Raw genomic sequence first — 19988 nt, forward strand, 5'->3', positions numbered from 1 at the left:
CTTGATAATATCAAATTCTTAAAATTTTGAGGAAAAATGAAAAGAAAAATGTTGGCAGCTCAGTCCAAGCCCACCCGTTCTGAACCGCAATGAAAACTGCCCACCTATTTAGTTGCCTCTATTAGATATATCTAATTCACTGCGGAATGAGTTGTTTACACAAGTTAGACTAAAAATCCGGTATGCGTTCATTAATTACTTGATTAAATATACATAAACAGAATAAGAATGGACAGATATGCAAAAAGAAATTAGCGCATAAAAAAACTAGCCTCATTTTGTATAAGTTATTTGGATCACACGATTAATTAGTACAAGTCATACAAGTCAATATATACTAAAGAACTCAGGAAGCAATGCAAGGAGCATTAACAATAGCCAATAGGTAGCATATGCAGATACTAACATTAATAGATAACAGGCTACAAGTGGGGAATACTTACGAATTAGTAGCTCAATGACTTCATAGCAATTTTCTCTACATTTTTCGGCGTGCATTTCGTCGTCTCAAGGCCCATCTTTCTTTGATGTCATATATTTGTTGATGAAGATTTGGGTTTTCGGTGATATGATCAGCGGCTGAGAGGCCTTTAACTCGATCAGCTTCTACTAGCAAATCGTTTATGAGCATTTCTACAGTTCTTGCGGTTATCCCTCTAAGATACCAGGAGATGGGTGGGGGAGGAACAATAGCAGGTTCCACAAGTTGCTGCAAGGTCACTCTTGATCCAATCCTTCCATTACCTTGAGTTCGTGACATGTATTCTGATAAAGTTTTTGGTTTGAAGGGATGGCATAGTTTTTCATCAAGTATTATGGGCTCAACTTTCCAACAACCTTCAAATCTCTTCATAAATCCTGGTTTAACTTGCTTAAATTTCATCTGCCGATCATGAAAACATGCAAGAAAGATTCAACATCTATAATTATTTAGAGGTCACAAAATTGGATAGGTAACAGGTAAATGGAAACAGATACACCAAGTTCTAGATGGATTGTTAACCATCTTTTTATCCAAGTATAAGCAAGAAAGATATCCACTAACTAAATTAAAAGTGTCACGTCAACAAACCAGAATGGGTGGGTAAAAGTCACAAGTCAGGTTCAGGTCATGACAATAAAGGTACGTTAGGGCCGGGTCAGGTTGCAAAACCACATTTTTATATATCACTTTTTTAAATAATTAACTGATACAAAACAATATTACACCATTATACATTAATAATCTTTTCTTTTTAATATGACTATGTAGGACACTGTATCCCTTAAAAATACACTTCCTTGCAACCACATTTTTATATATCACTTTTTTAAATAATTAACTGATACAAAACAATATTACACCATTATACATTAATAATCTTTTCTTTTTAATATGACTATGTAGGACACTGTATCCCTTAAAAATACACTTCCACCAAGTCACCAACTGACAACTCACTTAACATATCTGGGTTAACTCTTTTTTACCCATTTAATCCTTTAGAGATGAAACATAACCCAAATCGATCATTCATGAGTATATATAGATCAATAAGCTTTTCAAGACAACAAAATGTTCCTTACAGAGTAATCTTCTCTGTTTTGATCTACAAGTACATGAACCGAGATGGTTCCTGACCACCAAAGAAACCTCCATATAGCAGCTTGCTCTAAATCAACGACCTGCCTTGAACCTTCATCAAGCAAAACCTTTCTGGATGTTACTTCCTGATATAAAACTCGACACCAGTCAGCATAAAGTCTAGAAACAAAAAGAAACTGAAAAGTTGCAATCAAGAAAATAAAAAATCTTGACATTATGCGGTTAACGGAGAACAATGTGCATCCTATTGTATTACTCATTTATTATAGTTAATGCAATAAAAAGAACATGTAATCTTTCATACCACCGACCTGAATATTCTTGAAGACCCTCCTATTGTCTGGATCAGTGACAATGTTGTATATTGCATCTGGGGGCAGCCCCACATTCGTCGTTACATTTAGTTGGCATAAAGACCCTTTAGGTACAATGACCTGAAAAATGACATCTACAAGTTAGTAGATAAGCACGGTGAAGTTTCTGCATAGATACATACCTAAGCAAGCAACCAATTCCCTTGTGTCGATCAAAACAAAAATTTATATAACAATTATCATATGAACGCTACCTAAATGGCCCCCATCTTTACTCATTTAACCCAATATGTGCGGCTGGAATTTACTGGAAGTTTCCTGGGTTAATACCCAAAATGGTGTAAATGGAAAACATATTTACCAAAATGGTGTAGTTTAAAAAATATTTACCAAAGAGGCGTTTTCTCAAAAAAATATTTATCAAAATGGTGTTTTTTATTACTTTTGTAGCATTTTTACCTAAACATTATGTTGTACTTGTTTTATCAAATCTACCAAATTATTGAAACTTAAAAACTCATGATATCTCATAACATTACAATGCCAATACAGGAGAGTATAAGCATAGATCTTAAATAAAAAAGTACCACATACATATAAAAATTCTTAGTTTCATTCAAAACGCATGATTTAGCAATACCATGTACGTGAACAAATATCAAGCAAATGAAACATTTACAAAGATGAAGGCAAATCTACTTGATCATTAAAACTTAAAAGCTCATGAATTTTTATAACATTACAAAGCCGATACAAGAGAATATAAGCATATATTTTAAATAGAAAAAGTAACAATTACATATAAAAATCGTTAGTTCCATTTGCTTCAATTTTTGTAAACGTTCCATTTGCTTGATTTTGTTCATATACATAGTATTGTTATAATGGTGATAACTTCTATATTGCGTTTTGAATGAAACCAATCATTTTTATATGTATGTGGTACTTTTTATATAAGATTTATGCTTATACTCTCTTGTATTAACATTAATAAAAAACACCATTTTGGTAAATATTTTTTAAGAAAACACCTCTTTGGTAAATATTTTTAAAACTACATTTTGGTAAATATGTTTTCCATTTACACCATTTTGGGTATCAACTCGCTGAAATGTAGGAGAGGTTACTGCCTTAGAAGTTACTTAAGATATATATATATATATATATAGGGGAAAGATAATTATAGTACAAGCATTTAAAAAAGTACAAGGTTTTTCGTCCTTCTTCCTTCCATCTCCGACCACCACCATGATCCTCCGGCGACGGCGACCATCTCCGGCGAGACTTACACATGTGTGAATACCACTTTTTTAGCATTTTAGGGTTTAAAATTATCTAGGTTTTTTCCTTCGCGAGACAACCACCACCAGCCACTGTCATCTTCGACCACCCCAACCACGGCGCCGGCAGCAAGGGCTTCGCCCGTACCGTAGCAAACCGTCACCATCTCTTGGATCGCCGTCCATCAAATCCATACGATTCCCATATGCATCCCTTGACGGTCAGCTTCAAACGGATGATGTCCTCTGGCCCGTACCGTATCCACCTGAAAACGAACCTGATTCTCGCCGGAAAGTTAACTTACACATGTGTAAGCATGTGTAAGTTAACTTACACATGTGTAAGTCTCGCTGGAGATGGTCGCCGCAGCCGTCGCCGAAGGATCATGGTGGTGGTCGGAGATTCATGGTGGTGGTGGTGGTGGTGATGGTGGTGGTCGGAGATGGGACGAAGAAGGAAGAAGAAGGAGAAAAAACCTTATACTTTTTGTACTTTTTTAAATGTTTGTACTATAAATAACCATATATATATATATAGGGAAAAAGTTAAGGACATCTTAAATTAGGGACCATTAGGGACAAATTTCAATCATCTATTTTTCACCATCTCCGACCACCACCACCACCACCGACCACCACCATGATCCTCCGGCGACGGAGACCACCGCCACCACGACTTACACATGTGTAAGTTATACAACCACCATCACCACCACCACCACCGTCATCTCCGACCACCACCATGATCCTCCGGCAACGGCGACCACCGCCACCACGACTTACACATGTGTATGTTACATGGTCCCTAATTTAAGATGTCCCTAAATTAATCCACCCATATTATATATATATACAGGGAAAGGTTATATCAGGAACCCCTAAAATCGTAGGAACCTTCTTTAAATTAAAATTAAGAACTATATGATTGTTTACACATGTTCATATGTCTATATAATTGCTTACAAATGTTCATATGACTAAACTATATACATTTGATTACCACCTATCTCATGAAAACATTTATTTACAAAATACTTACATACATATGATCGACTTGCATACATGTGCTCATAATACTATTCATGCACATGTGATAATAGAATATATGTCTCCACATAATTGACATAATTATATAATGGATGATAATCTATGTCTCTACATAAGTGTACAATCCAAAATTACATCCAATAACTCCAAAAAACAATCACCATATAGAGAATAATCAATGATTGAGCTTAATTTAAAAAGTTCTTAAAGGTTCCTGCTATTTTTTGGGTTCCTAAAATAACTTTTCACTATATATATATATATATATATATATTCTTGTTTCTTTTGTTTTACAGTGTGATTATTCATTATTCACAATTAGCAAACTTTGTTTAATCTAGGAGAAATCCCATTTCGAATAAGGTTGTATGGAGATTAACCCATCTGGCAATCTCTAATTCGGTCTACTATCTTGTAATTTCCATATCTAAAGTAACTTTATCATTCAATTATCTCTATTTATTTCGGGATTTTATCAATGGTCCCATTGTCGGGAATTTCCATGATGATCAATACTCGGAACAGTTCACAAAATAAGGGATTCATAGGCGCTACTATATGAATGAGAATTGAAGACGAATTGGAGTCATTGGTGGTATCGTTGAAGAAAGTTATTGCAACGATACATGCAAGTATGTAACACACCCCATATGCAATCGCAGTTACAATTCCTAATTGGAGTCGGAAAAAAAACCTTCGAAGACCTTTATGTGAAAAACATGAAAAAACCTTGGAAGACCTTTATGTGAAAAACATGGAAAAGAAATTGTCAAAGAAAGCCTAGAATAAAATCAAGAGAAAAGGGACAAACATTATTTCCTTCAAGTTGACTGAAAAAGGTGTGTTTACAAGGGAAATACTTATTCAAGAAGATGCTAGGCTTGATGCTTTGGGATCCCATCTTACGGAAGACAAGGCATCCATTAAAACACATCACTACTTACCACCAGATCCGGTCAAAGAGGATACCAACCATAGTGCTGACATTGAATGGCTTATTGCCTGGCACAACGTTTTTCATCCATTTGACTTGAAGACAAGTCGATTTTAAGAGCGGAATATATTGATATGGACCAATCCTAAATGGTACCCCAACCTTACCTATTTAACCCAATATGTGAGGTTGGAAATTACTTGAAGTTTTCGGGGTTATGGGTGCTGAAACTAGGAGAGGAAACCGCCTCAAAATTTACTTTATATATATATATATATATTCTTGTTTCTCACTTGTTTTTTCAATCCGGTTATTTACAATCAGCAAATTCTGATTTGTTCTAGGTGAATTTCCATCTCGAATAGGGTTGTTTGGAGATTAACCCATCTCCAATTTAGTCTACTATCTTGGAATTCCCATATTTTAAGCAACTATATCATCCAATTATCTTAATTTAACTTCTGGGATCATATCAATGGTCCCATTGCTGAAAATTTCGATGATGATAAATACCCAAAACAATTGTGGAAAAAAGACCACTAAGAGACATTGGTGGTATCTCTGAAAAAAGTTATTGCACCGATACATGCCAAGCGTGTTCACTGGGCCCATACTTACATAAGCCACTAATGACACTAATTCATACTCGGAATGTATCTCCGCAATAACATTCTTCAACTATACTACCAATGACTCTAATTGATCTTCAATTCTCGCTAATATGATTACCTCCGAGTCACTTTTTCTGCTTTGTTCCGGAAATTAACCGTCACGGAATTTCCCGGTAATGGAAACATTGATAGAACCCATAAATTAAATAATGATTATTGGATGATAATCTAGGGATTGTAGGATAAAAGCTAATATAAGATGGCAAATCTCCGGTTTTAAGGTAAAATAACCCCAATTAATATATTAAAATAACCACACAATACAAAATAAATGACCAGAATTATTTACAAAAACCTATTGACAAAAGCCTGCTAAATAACTGCTCCTAAAAGGTAGCTAAAAACTGCTTGTCTACTATTTGTGTTTTCCTACCAAAGAATGTGTCAACTAAACATTTCAGGAGGAAATTTATTTGATCCTTTTTTGACCCTCCCCAGACTTGGAATCCTATTAGATTACTTGCTTAAATATTGAAGTTTCAAGATCACTTGATATAAATCAGCTTTTATGTTGTATTTGAACACTCAAGCAAATTCCCCCAACAGCCAGAAGCAAGCCTAGATCAGGCTGCAGATTATGGAGTGGGCATAACTTACTAACTATTCTATGTGTTAGCCATTGCTTTTATGTGTAGCTGTAAATGAAGCCATTGGCGTGTTATTTTTATTAGTTATGAAATCCTAGCACCTACTACATTTGTGCATGGAGCTTTCACTCTAGTTCTATTTCAAACATATGATAATTGATACGAATACAAGTAGGAAAGAAAAGATTGCCACATCACCAGACCCACAAGATCCCTCTTACCTCAATGGCAGAAGTTTGACCATCTTCCCACACGGGATTTTTTTTCCAAGCTTGCATTTGCATATCAAGATTGAACTTTGGATCGTTTAGTTTGAACATCTCTCGGTTTGCTCCCCCCTTTTCTGTTGGCCTCTTGAACCTTGACTGAATCAAACAATATGCCTTTTTAACCGAGATGAGTATATAAGTTAATCACGTGATTACAGGCTTTAAAAGAACTTACAGACCTTTAGATGCCTCTGCAATTTTCCAGGAAAATGGGACAAGAAGCCACGAATTGCAGGAAGATTAATGCGTGGACGTTCATTCAACTCAAGCGTTTGGGCGTTCTTCCTTGATTTACTTGTATCTTTTTCACACATCGATCTTAAACCGTTTGTAAACAGCCCACGAAGTGCTGGAAGATTAATGTGTGGATGCTCATTTATCTCGAGTATTTGGATGCTCTTTCTTGAATTATTTGCCTCTTTTTCACCCATTGATCGTTAATCGGTTATCAACATCCACTTTCTTATTCAAGTTCAACTGTTTTCCTGATAAAAAAAAATGCAAATGAAAAAATAGCCCATCAAAAACAACTTACGAAAATCCATAATAAATTTCCCATTGCCAATGCCTCACCAAATACGGTTCAAATACTACACTCTCTAAAATCATAACTGAATATAAAACGCTTCACACTGTCCTAATTCAAGGTCTAGAATCACGCGATCCTCAAGCACTTCACATGACGATAACTCTAAATTTACAACCACAATTACTAGAGCCTCTTTATAAATTCACATTAAACTGATTCCAATCCAATTTCAAATCAAAACCCGCACACGTCATCATTTTATGAACCAATACAACATCAGCATCAACAGTATGAGATGAACCAATACATACATGTGATAATAGCGATATATCGATAGGCCGGATACATACAAATAACAATACATTAAACTATCAGTATTCTAAAAACCTAATTTCACCTCAATAATTATTATTCTAAACAATCAGTATTCAAACAAACTATAAAAATTATACATTAATTATATAATTAAAACAATAATAAGGAATTAAACTAGTGTTTTGATCGGGTGAAAATACCTAGAGGTTTCAAGTTCAAAACTCGACGCCAAATATATACACCTCGTGGTTAAGCCTGTGGCCGCCCTCGGCTCGGCTCACAAATACCTAAACTTAAGAAACAGTGTAAAGTGTGAGGGTGTTGTTAGGAAAGATGTTGAATCATGTCATCCGCATTGATTTTTTAAGAGTAATAAAATCCCTACTTTATTTTTTCATTCATTCTGTGTGTGTATGTGAATTTGGAAAAAAGAAAAGGAGCCGTAACAAATCAGTTTAGTTAGGCACCGTCCAATAAGCATCTCCCACGTGTATCATGCTTTACACATCTGCCGAATTTTATCCGTTGGTGAGAGCTAACCACGAGTCAAAACAGTCAAACCTTGATTTACTTTAATTTTAGGGCACGTTTGGTACGGATTAATTCTAAGAAATGAAATTGACTGAGAAATTTAGTAATTTCTTTTGTTTGGTAATGATAAAAAAATTAACCTGAGAAATGAGAGGAAATCATTTCTTGCGTTTGGTCAGAAAATCAGAGAAATGAAAATAAAATATATTTAAAATTACCACCAAAATGAAAATAAGAACCATTGTTAATACGCTATTGACATGTAAAAATACCATTACACCAAAGCATCAACAACCATAATATATTACACAAAACTAACTTGTACATTATCGCAATTCATGAGTTGCAACAGTAGCTATTTGCTTCATGAAATTGATGTTACCATCATCATATATATTATGATGATACATCAGCAAAGCCATCAAAAAACCATCCAACATCTAACATTAATCCAAGTATATATCCAACATCTAACATTAGTACAACCCAAAAGATTATGGTTTCAAAAAGTAAATGTTCAGAAGGATAACATAGAAGGCCTAACTTGAGGATTTCCTTGCAATCTTTTGTACCATCCAAACTTTCTTTTCTTGATCATAACCAAAAAACATTTCAGCATCTAACGGGCACTTACCGATAATTTGTGTTGCTTCAAAAGCTTCATCAAATGTGATTCCCGGCAAATGATTGATTTGACTTTGAACCTTCTTCATAAGATCAACATTTGGAGTTCCATCAGCAACCAATTTACTTAAAATGTTATTCAATTCATTTCCAAAAGTAGTGATAGTATTATTCAATGTCTTGCTTGTATCCGTGTAAACATAAATGAAGTCATCACCACCATTGTCTCTTTTACGTTTCTTACTCGCACAACTTTTTCCCCCCATAGACGAATCCACACCCGTATCAATACCCAAGTCTTCAAGATCTACTGGCATAGTCTTTCAGCCACGACCTCTTCATCACTAAGATTAGTAGCTCGCGAACCCGTAGCCCTGTCTTTACCAAAGATTGTGCAAAGTTTTTCATAATAAGGGAGTGGTTTATCCCTAAAAAGGGTTGCACCTTTATGACTCTGCATTTATTTCAAACATGAATTTAGCCTTATCATAAAATACTAGTATAACACATTTACTCGCAAAAAGGAAAGTGTGAGGATATACCTTTACATATTCATCCCATACATCGTTGGGGGCGGTAATAACACATTTATTAGGATCCCAACCAAATCCACTTGTACTTGAGCCAGATATCATGTCGTACATAATGCTAAAGTGAGTTTTCAACGTTTTTAATCTAGACTTTATATGAGGTTCTGCCTTCAATTCCGAATTCGGAAGACTTATATCTAACAAATTTTGAACCGCTTGGAAGTATCCCGGTTTAAACCCGTTATCAGCACCATACTTACCCGTTGCATGCAATTCCATCAATGCATCAATTAGTTTTGCATCTTCATTTGGCGTCCATGATCTTTTGTTTCTTACAGGAATCTCGACCGTAGTTGAATCCGTCATGCCTACACAATAAAAGAACATGGAAAATAAAGGTATATAAAAGCAACTAAGGTGTGGAGCATCTTCTGAATCCTCTGCAAGGGGAAGAAATTGCAACTACAAGGGCATTGCTTATAACTCTATGAGCATGAGGATATGTTGATAAATTACTTTACATCAGTATATATTATATTGCAACTAATTTGATCTGCATTATTAGTTTTAAATTTATGAATATCATAATTAAATCTAACTAAACTTAGACTCCACTAGCTTTTTTTCTTTAAATTGTCGATGAAATTAACATAGTAGAGTTTGAAATATCAACTCTAAAATAATAACTTGTTTGTTAAACATCCATTTTAGTTTAAATTTTAGTTTGTGGATTTTAGCAACTAACAGATAGCTATAATATATTCACACAATGTAGTTTATACATAAGTTTCATTACATATTATCCATATCCATATATAAGTATATATCATACAGTCTATATTTCTATGTAATAGTTTGTAATCCTATTTTTAAAAAAATGCAAAAATAAAGCCCAAATCTCGTATAGTAAATAAATCATTGACATAGACACAACAATACCGAGCAAAAAAACCTGATAAAGTGGAGGTGATGATTTTTCTTACCTGCAAATAAGAGTTGGAGAGTCAATTTGAAAAGAAAAAGGGGCTAGGGTTTGGAGCCCTATTCGATTAGATGAGAAAAAAGGGGCCAAAGTTTGCAGCCTTATCTTGATTTTTGTTTAACATGTGATATGCACGTGTATTTGGTATAAATACCCATATTTCCATCTCAAAGTTATGGAGAAATTATATCTCCGTGTTTTTTTTAGATAGCTTTAAAATATAGAGGAATGTATTTCTTCACTAAAGAAGGAGAAATGATATTACATACAAAGACATTTCTCAAGAAATAAAATTCTCCGCTTTTAGATATCTCATGTCTAACCAAACAATGGAAAACAATTCATTTCCATTTCTCAAGCTTCAATTCTCTTTACCAAACATGCCCTTAGGGATAATGAAACTCTCGGGTGTAACCAACTATGTTAATTAAAAAGGTTATGTAAGGTAGTAACCTCTTCGATTGGCCATGTGATGCGATGACCTATATGTATTTTGAGCTATGTGATGTAACATACCGGGTAAATGCTTAGTTAAAACAAGTTGATGTTATGTCAGGCCACATCACTCGCCACGTAAGATACACACAATAGCCATATGGTAATAGTTGAATGCATTTTTACGCCACTTGTGACTTTTAAATCCGGTCAACTTCTCCGGCGATTTTTCCAGCAAAACCATTTTCCGCTTAACACCTCTAACCACATAAATCACATAATCCCACTTCTAAATTTTGAAATCTCATCTTGTTATCTTTACTTATTGTTATTTATTATTGTTCTAAATAATAAAATCATTTAGTATTTTAAAAGAAAGGATGAAAACTGAGATGAAAACACTACAGTTGTGACGATCGATCGAGTAAGATTTTGTAACCAAGCTAGACATCATGTAGAAAGAGGGAGAAGAAAGAGGTGGCTAAACCTGGGTCACCAAAATCACACTCTACCGCCAAGGCGCATAGGACCACCGTTCGCCACTATCTTTTCTGGCCATCAAGCCGCCACTAAACCTTCCGATCTCGTTATAGGTTAAACTAGAGGAACTTACCTTCGTTGCCAGATTGTAGATCTGCTTTTTGTAATTGGTTTTTGAATATACTCTTGATCTACGAATATCTATGTAATGGTTGGATTTCGATGTAATGGTTTTTGAATATGCTCATCGATATGTTTTACTGTTTGTTTCTGTCACACCCCACCCAGGGTGGGTCCAGGGAGAGGGTGACTTCTTGGAAGCACAATGCAAATTATAACAAACGACTTCTAAATGAGACGTTTTTATTATAAAAACTTCTTTATTCATTACATAATTATAACAACGAGTTCATAATTTTATCATATAGATTTTCTAAACAAAGAAACTATAATACTATAAAACCTCATTTTCTTCGTGAAATATGCAAATGTGACTTGTAGAGTATGCTCCATTTTAAACCTTAGTTTCCTGAGAAGTACACGCTAAAATACGTCAACATAATGTTGGTGAGTTCGTAGGTTTTTACCATAAACGTTCACATGGATCACAAGATTTCAATAGTAGTATAAAAAAAGACCAATAGTTTTGTATGCTATGCCTTGAGTACCGATGCCTTAATCATTGCTACCCCTTTAGTTTGTCTTTTACTCCAACACTGTAGTTTCAAATATTATATGCCCGTTTAACCCAGCTAGCATGACTAGCCCGGACAGGGGTGTCAACCCCAATAGTACTATCCATAATATTCGCACGTTTGTTTCACGGTTTAAGTTAACAAGGGGTTTTCATGAGTGATCGTATACATAGCTATACACAAACTATTAACAGTACTTGTGTCCATAAAATTGAGCAGTGTATTCTCACCCCAAATTATAAAATATTTAAAAAGAGGGGCTATGAGACTCACCTTAGAAGCAGGGAGTATAATAACGACCAAAATTTAGCCTTGTAAAGTGTTTATGGCACACCCTAGATTAAATAAAAATAACTTGTGATTTAACTAATATACGATAGATTTTTGCCATGTTGATTCCATAATAATAGTGTCAGAATATAGGCATGTCATGACTTTTATTTCCAACATTCCAGTAGAAGAAAAATTTGCTTTTTAGTTTGAGTAGTAATTACAATCTATTTATAAAATCCATCTTTTCTATTTGCACAAAAAGTCAAGGTTCTATAAACCATAGTTTAGTTCAAAAGTGAGTAGAAATAATAGTTTTTACCAACATAACATGTATATTCATTTTATGTGCTGTATCAATTCTTATGTATCATATTAGTATATTAATAACTACAAGGGAATCATTATATGTGGAGTCTATACGCCATATTTTCAGAACATCCTTACTATTTTTGTGAGTACATCGAATAGTTCATATAGATATACTAAGCATGTTTAATTATATATTGCATTTTAAACATGGCAACGAAACAAGTTATAACATTATAAACGAAATGGGTCGTTAAATATACCTCTAACAGATGATTATAGGCTTTGGTTATGAACTCAAAACTAGACTCGAAGAAGATTTTGAAGCAGCTTGATGAACTCGAACAAACCTGATACAAAGATGAAACAAACTCAAACAAACTAACAACCCTTATGTTGCCATTCTTTCCTTAAAAACCTGTTATATTGTTGAAAATTTTGGTAATGGTGTGGGTTGGAATGAAGGAAACGAGGGCTATTTATAGGCAGCAAGAATAGGGATGAAGTTGAGTTAGCCGTGGGGTGCAAGGAGAAGAAAGATGAGATGTCAAGTTCTTGTTGAACCTTGCATATGAAGCAAGTGTGGTGTTTAAGCGTGGAGGATGAAGAATGGCAGTCTAGAAGATGATAAAGACAAGCTATAAGATTGGCTAATGAAGGCTATAAGCTAGCATGGTGAAGAAGCTGCTTATTTTCTTCTATTTTTTTGTTTTGTACGGCATGAGTAAGGAAACAAAGAAAGGATTTTTATGTCTTTTTACTTGCATCAACTTGTCAACTTTTATCATGCTTAAATGTTATAACAATTTATCAATTTTGTTAATATTGTAGTCATGTTAAACATAGAGATTAATTATGTCCATGCTGATCATCAAGTTTATTTTTGATAAATATTAAGTAGGACAACTCAAAATGTCATATTATTAGCTAAAAGTTATAGGGATTATGGCATCCAAATGTAACCAACTATCCCCCAATGGTTATGTAATATAGTTACCTTTTAAAATGGCTATGTAATGTAATTACCTTTCGTTTTTGTTCTTTCAGTGTAACCTACCGGGTAACATCCATCTTGTAACTGGTTATGCCACGTCGGATGCCACGTATAATGCCATGTATCTTCTTCACTCTTTACCTTTTAAACTCCTAAAGATTTTACCTTTTACATTTAAGTCCATCACCTTTTACTACTTCACATTTTAACTCCCTAAAGTTTTCTCTTTATTTTTTAACCCCCAAATTTAAGCTCATCACCTTTTACTACTTTACACTTTAACTCCCTAAAGTTTTCTCTTTACTTTTAACCCCCAAAGTTTTTTCCTTTTACAATTTAGCCCATCAAGTTTTACGTCTTTACCATTTAATCCCCTAAAGTTTTTATCTTTTACATTTTAGCCTATCAATAAAATGCTTTATTGTTACAATGTCAAATAAATGTTTGTTGGTGACTTTATCAAATTTGTACCAAAACATTGTCATCTGAAAAGATAATCTACCTGAGTCTCGCCGCAAGGTGTGTAATATAATCTGCGACAATGTGTTTAAGCTTAATAAATCATTGTCCACGACGTTATTATAAAAGCTCCGCGACAACGCGCGGGTGTTTATTCTAAGTCTATATCTATATTGTAAATTGGGGTATATGATATATGTAATTACAAACTCAAAACAGAACACCATCAAACAGAACACCACGTCACGGCCACGTATGATGCCATGTTTTTGTTTCCTTTATGAGATTAACGGGAACAACTATCTCATTTAATCAAATTCTTCATCATTTTATGTTTTTTATAACAAAGCCATCAAACAATCAAACTCAAACCATCATCAAACAATCAAACTCAAACCCATATCACCGATTATATTTCCCAAAATATCATCAAACAAATCAAACTCCAAATCAATCAATGTTTAGATATGTTTTTCATCTGGGTTTTTTGTATTTATCAATTACTGATCTGCGTTCTATGCTTCATGATGTTGAAATCGATGGGTATTTGTTAATGTCGGAATCTCTTGGTGGTCGCCGGAATCTGCTGGTGGCCGCCGGAATCTGTTGATGGTCGTCGGAATCTGCTGCTTCTGCCGCTTGATTCCACTTGTTTGAGTGATGAACTTGATGCCACTTGATTCAGCGACACTAAATCCATGAAACATTTAATGATACTAAAACCTCAAACGCCGGTTAACCGGAAAACTTCACACCGCACCACCCGATCTACCACACATATGTCATCATCTACTGTCTAGAATCACCGCCGTCATCCCCTATAGCCACCGTTTATATGAAATCGACACTTCAAATCTAAGTTTTTCATCATTTATTTCTATCTTTTTGAATCATCTATTATTTTATCATGTTGTCGATGTTTTCTTTCGAATAAGTTTGTGACGGTGATATTATTTTTCTTTATTTATTTGGCTTCAATTAAATTAAATTAGGAGAAGAGTAAGGTTATGTTATGTTTTTCAAGAACAAGACAGTGGAATGGTAAATTATTTGATGGTGGACTATATGGTCTCTGTGTATTGATCGCATTTTTTCCGACGGTGCAACTAAAATACTTTAGGTTACTAGATGAGGGAGGGTAATATTGTCTTTTTATCATTGTTTATGTGAATGAATAAATAATTTAGGGGTGACAACTCTTAAAAAAAAAAAACTCAGGAATCAATCTGGACCACACATTTTTTTCCTTTTTTTTCTCTCTTCAATTAAATAATAAAATTCACCCAAATCATTCAAAATGTTCTAACTCACAAACCGTAAATTGTTAGACGAAACAAAAAGCATGGGTAGTCTTAAAATTTTGTCCTCTTTCATTAGAGATCCAACTCGGTATACTTTTGACGACTTTTTAATTTTCTTTTTTTTTTTAGTTACACATAACTTACACATGGGTAGGTTGAACTTACACATGTGTAGGTTGAACAAAAATTATGATTCGGAACGGGCTTCGCCCTTAAGGATATTCATAAACCAAAGCTAGTGGGGGTGATAGGTCATAAAGGGTGATAGGTCATAGAGGGTGATAGGTCATAAGGGGTGACCAGTGAGGGGTGATCTACCTAACGGGCTCTGCTCTAAGCCGCTATGGCTCCGTCATGGACTGACGGGCTCCGTCCTTGGCCACCATGGCTCTGCCATAGATTGATGGGCTCCGCCTTTGACCTTCATTGTTGTGCACATATGTTCATTTACTAATTTACATGTGAAAACAACATGTGTAGGATGAATGTGATGGGAAAAAAAATGAAAATTAAAAAGTCATCAAAATTATATCGAATTGGATCTCTAATGAAAGAGAATGAAATTATAAAACTACTCATGTTTTTTGTTTCGTCTAACGATTTACGGTCTGTGAGATAAAACATTTTAAATGATTTTGGTGAATTTTCTTATTTAATAGAGGAGAGAGAAAATATAAGAAAATGAGTGGTCCAGATTGGTTCCTGAGTTCTTTTTTTTTTAAGAGTTCTCAAAATAACTTTCCTCAAATAATTTAAGTGTAAAAATCAGCACCCATTTTAAAATAAAATGTATTTTCCCAATCAGATTGCCACGTGGACAATTTTTTAAAAAAATTAAGTTTTATTACCAGTTACCTATATAGCAGGTAACCCATTACACGAAAAGAACAAAAACGAAAGGTAATTACATTACATGGCCATTTTGAAAGGTCACTACATTACATAACCATTGGGACATAGTTGGTTATATTCGGGTGCCATAATCCCAAAGTTATATATATAATATGACATTTTGAAGCATGTACTATTACAATATGACGCATATATTACATATACCTTAGCTAACTAGACTAGGTTAAGGGTAATAACATTGTATCTTATTTAAGGGTAGTTATAGTTTTTCCTATTAAGTGATGACGGCTTCACAGCATACACTATCAGGATTGATGAGGCGTGCTCTTAATTCTTGTATGTATGATCATGATAATTTATTAGAACCTTTTTTTTTAATAATCTATGACATGATTTATCTGTTGTATATTGGTAATGGTTCATGATCTTTAATAGAGTAAGAGTTTATTACATTTTTGACGAGTCAGCCACATCATCAGCCCAATAAAAATCACTTCATCAGTCAGTTAAGCATATATTGATGAGCAAGTAGCCACATCAGGCACAAAATTTAAGTGGAAACCGGCTACCTGTTAAGCCAGTCTTCCGTTACATCACATAGCCTAAAATACATAAGTTAATATTATATTACATAACCAATCGAGGAAGTCACTTCACTACATAACCTTGTTGACATAGTTGGATACACTCGAGTGCCATTATCCCTTAGTTTTATCCCTTTAAAAACTTGTGTTTTTTAGTTGAATCTTATTGAAAATGATTTTAGTAGTAGAACTAAGACTCAATATAGTATTCTATAGAAGAATTTAAGTTCGAATTTCATAAGAGAGTGTTTCAAAACTATTGAGGTTTTTATTTGAATTGATGAATTGATGTTGCAATATGTTTGGATGGTATTGATGACATGAAACATACTCAAATGACCCGTAGCAATTCAATTTTAGCTATTAAAAATTTAACAAAATAAAATTAGGCAGTTCAATCGACTCATTAGCTAAAAACACATTGACTAGTTAGTTACATGTCCAATATTGTCGTGTATACTCCTTTGCATGTATGCTAAGATCATATAAGAGCACCCCCAATGGTCACTTCCAATACTACCCAATACAATATCACATCAACGCCACATCAGAAAAACGTCTTTTTAATACATTTCCCTCAATTTACACCCAATACCCAATACATCCAATACATTCCAATACACTCTCGCATATTTATTTTACAACTTTTAATTTAATAAACAAACAAATATAATTTATAAAATACATACATAATATTATATAAAATCCTAAAAACACCATTTTATTATAAAAAAAAACAGTACAACACATATAAAAAAAAACATAAAAACAACACTTAAAAAAAAAAACCAACATCATAATTCATTTAAAAAAAACATAACGACTAATCTACTCGTCGTTTAGTCGTTGCCTTCGTCTTCATCATCGAACACCTCAACGAACCCCTTGTATTCATCCAACACCTTCTTCATCGCATTCTCGATAAACTTTCGTTGCCTCGGATTCGGATTTGATTGACCCACAAATGAAAATGCCACGTACATGGTACGTTTTTTTTCTTCCTCGCGAATGGAATCAAGGGCGTCCGATTTTTTGTCAATTAACGTTTGTTTGGAGCTTCCAAGTTGTTCGAGACGCGCGACCAAGTTGGATGCACTTGAACGAGATGAGGCCGCATCCGAGGATCCCGATGTTCGTGGCGTTTTCTTTTTCGACTTTGTGGGGGGCGTGGAATAACATCTGGGCCGAAGAGGTCGGTGTCGAGTGGCTCTTCTTTGTCGAGGTTCACTGGCGCTTGGTCTTCATCACTAGACTCGATCATGCGGGAGATTCGTTTCTTCTTTAACACCATGCCATCGACACCGATAAAAGATAGAAACTTCGGGTTATCTTTTAACACGTTCCATGCATCGTACATTGTAAACTTCCCACCCATTTCCAAAGTATATGCTTGCCTCGTTTGTTCCATCACTTAGAGCATCATTTTCGCCACTATTGCGGTTATTATCATACTTATTGTAATAGAGTTAAACTTCTCGACTTGCTCCTTGATTTACCGCCATTTACCCGTGATTTGATCGGGTCGACGCTTGATTTGAACCGCGACATTTTACTTGTCAAACGCTTTGTTCGAAAAACAATCACCGGTTTGTGAATTGCCAACGATTGGATCATCGGATACATCGAGCCAACAAAGAGCTAGGTGTTTTTCTTCCTCCCCGGACCATGCCACTTTTGGCTTCTTAACGACTTTCTCACCCGCGACTTGCTTCACTTTTCCCTTCTTACGTCTCGTACTACTTTCGGGTTGTGTTTCGGGTTGTGGTTGGGGCTGTGGTTCGGCTTGGGGGACGGGGTTGGGTACGGTTTGTGGTGTCTCGGGTATGGGTTGGCTTGGAGGGGTCGTACGAGCTTGTTGGGATAGTAGCCATTGTTGGTATTGTTGTCATTGTTGGAAGTTTGGATCGTTTTGGTATGCTGGGTAATAAGGTTGTAAGAAAGTTGGTGGCATAAATGGTGGATATTGTGGCGTGGATGGTGAAGTATCAGATGAATGTGCACCTGTTGATGAGTTAGCGGGAACGAAGTTGTGTACCGCGTTGTAGAAATTGTCGGCGGGGGAACGGTTGTATGCCATTTTTGTGTTTGTAGTAGAAGAAAGGGGTTGAGAGATTGAAGATGAAGTTTGGTGGGGGAAAGGTGGTGGATGTTTAAAAAAAAAAAAATTCCTAAACTAGCCGTTTGGTTGTATTCTCAACGGATACATTTTGGGTTTTTTGAATTTTTATGCCACTTTTAAAAAAAAAAAAAAAAAAAAATTGCATGTGAGCTCCGTATTCACCACCACGAACCCCACTTATAAGAAAACCAATACACTTGAATACGGCCCACACCCAATGGTGTGGACCGTATTGAAGGTCGAATACATTACTATATGAGGGGTGCTCTAACAATCAAATGAAACAGAACTCAAGATAGACATAGATCAAGTTTCACTAAACAAACAGACTCTCCTCCGTTGTAATAGTGAAAGGGATCGCTTATAGTCGGCCTTAGCTTTGATAACATGCCTTATTGTGTAGCATAAAGATCATTTAGAAAAAACTTGTTCAAAAGTCAAAAGTATCTAGCTAGAACTCTAGATGTAACTTTAGCGGTCTCATTCATGAAAAAAAATATGTATCTTTTATATTGCATTCGATTTAGATAAGTTTGATTCCATATTAAGCACATATACACATTGGTGAATTATGTACCAAGTTATGTTAATAATTTCAATGCAAGGCAATTCGAAAAGTTAACAAATATAAACTTGGCCCATCTAATTCAACTTACGCTACATTAATTTACATAAAAAAAAAAAGAAGTTGCATATAACTATTGAATTTTACAAGGAAGGGTCCATCAAATCATTGCTTATATAAACCTTAAACACACATATACCACGATATAAATAAAATCTTAACATATGGTTCAAACCATACTAAATGGTAAGTATTTTACAGTGTCAGTGTATATATAGTCGATCCTATACATTAACAAGAAGAATAAAACTGATCATTTAACTACATATTTTTGTGAATGGCATGAAGCCACTACTTGATTGTAATGTCTTGAAAATTATTATTAAGTAGAAGTGTTTTTTTTTTTAAATATAGTAATATAAAAACAGACGAAATTTGGAGAAGTTTATTTGCACAATCAGTAACGTTGTGGCCGGGTACGAATCTTGAAGTTGATTTGGTTATTATCTCGATCAGCACCAAACCTCACTTGATCACCTTGTGGTTCATCCTTATGAAGAGAGTATGATTGTCCTATGGTTGGTTCTTGGAACGAGTTAGGTCGTTCCATGGCTGCAGGTTCAGGAGACCAGCTAGGTTGCACCTTGTTTTGTTTGTGAAATGAACCAGATTGGCCAACTCTTGGTTCATGCATTGAGTTAGGTCGACCGGTACTAGTTGGTTCATG

The 19988-nt window shown here is 34.8% G+C and overlaps 1 protein-coding gene and 1 pseudogene across 1 annotated transcript; both read right to left on the reverse strand.

Annotated features, from left to right (window-relative positions):
- Positions 1–251: 251 nt before the first annotated feature.
- Positions 252–7941, reverse strand: LOC122597848. The gene is made up of 6 exons (XM_043770420.1): positions 7732–7941; positions 6867–7172; positions 6640–6783; positions 1897–2019; positions 1567–1710; positions 252–883 (listed from the first exon to the last, which is right to left on the reverse strand). Exons 2-6 carry the CDS (start codon positions 7116–7118, stop codon positions 479–481), a joined length of 1068 nt encoding a protein of 355 aa, XP_043626355.1. The 5' UTR covers positions 7119–7172; positions 7732–7941; the 3' UTR covers positions 252–478.
- Positions 7942–8529: 588 nt separating this feature from the next.
- LOC122595377 lies at positions 8530–17560 on the reverse strand (annotated as a pseudogene).
- Positions 17561–19988: the final 2428 nt, after the last annotated feature.

The sequence above is a fragment of the Erigeron canadensis genome, chromosome 4 (genome assembly GCF_010389155.1).
Source record: "Erigeron canadensis isolate Cc75 chromosome 4, C_canadensis_v1, whole genome shotgun sequence".
Classification (NCBI taxonomy): Eukaryota; Viridiplantae; Streptophyta; class Magnoliopsida; order Asterales; family Asteraceae; genus Erigeron; species Erigeron canadensis.

Coding starts and splice junctions, on each gene's coding strand:
- LOC122597848 (XM_043770420.1), bottom strand. CDS start 7,118: ATGGGTGAAAAAGAGGCAAATAATTCAAGAAAGAGCATCCAAATACTC. Junction 1,711..1,896: donor GGGTCTTCAAGAATATTCAG/GTCGGTGGTATG, acceptor GTTTTATATCAG/GAAGTAACATCCAGAAAGGT. Junction 884..1,566: donor AAAACAGAGAAGATTACTCT/GTAAGGAACATT, acceptor CATGATCGGCAG/ATGAAATTTAAGCAAGTTAA.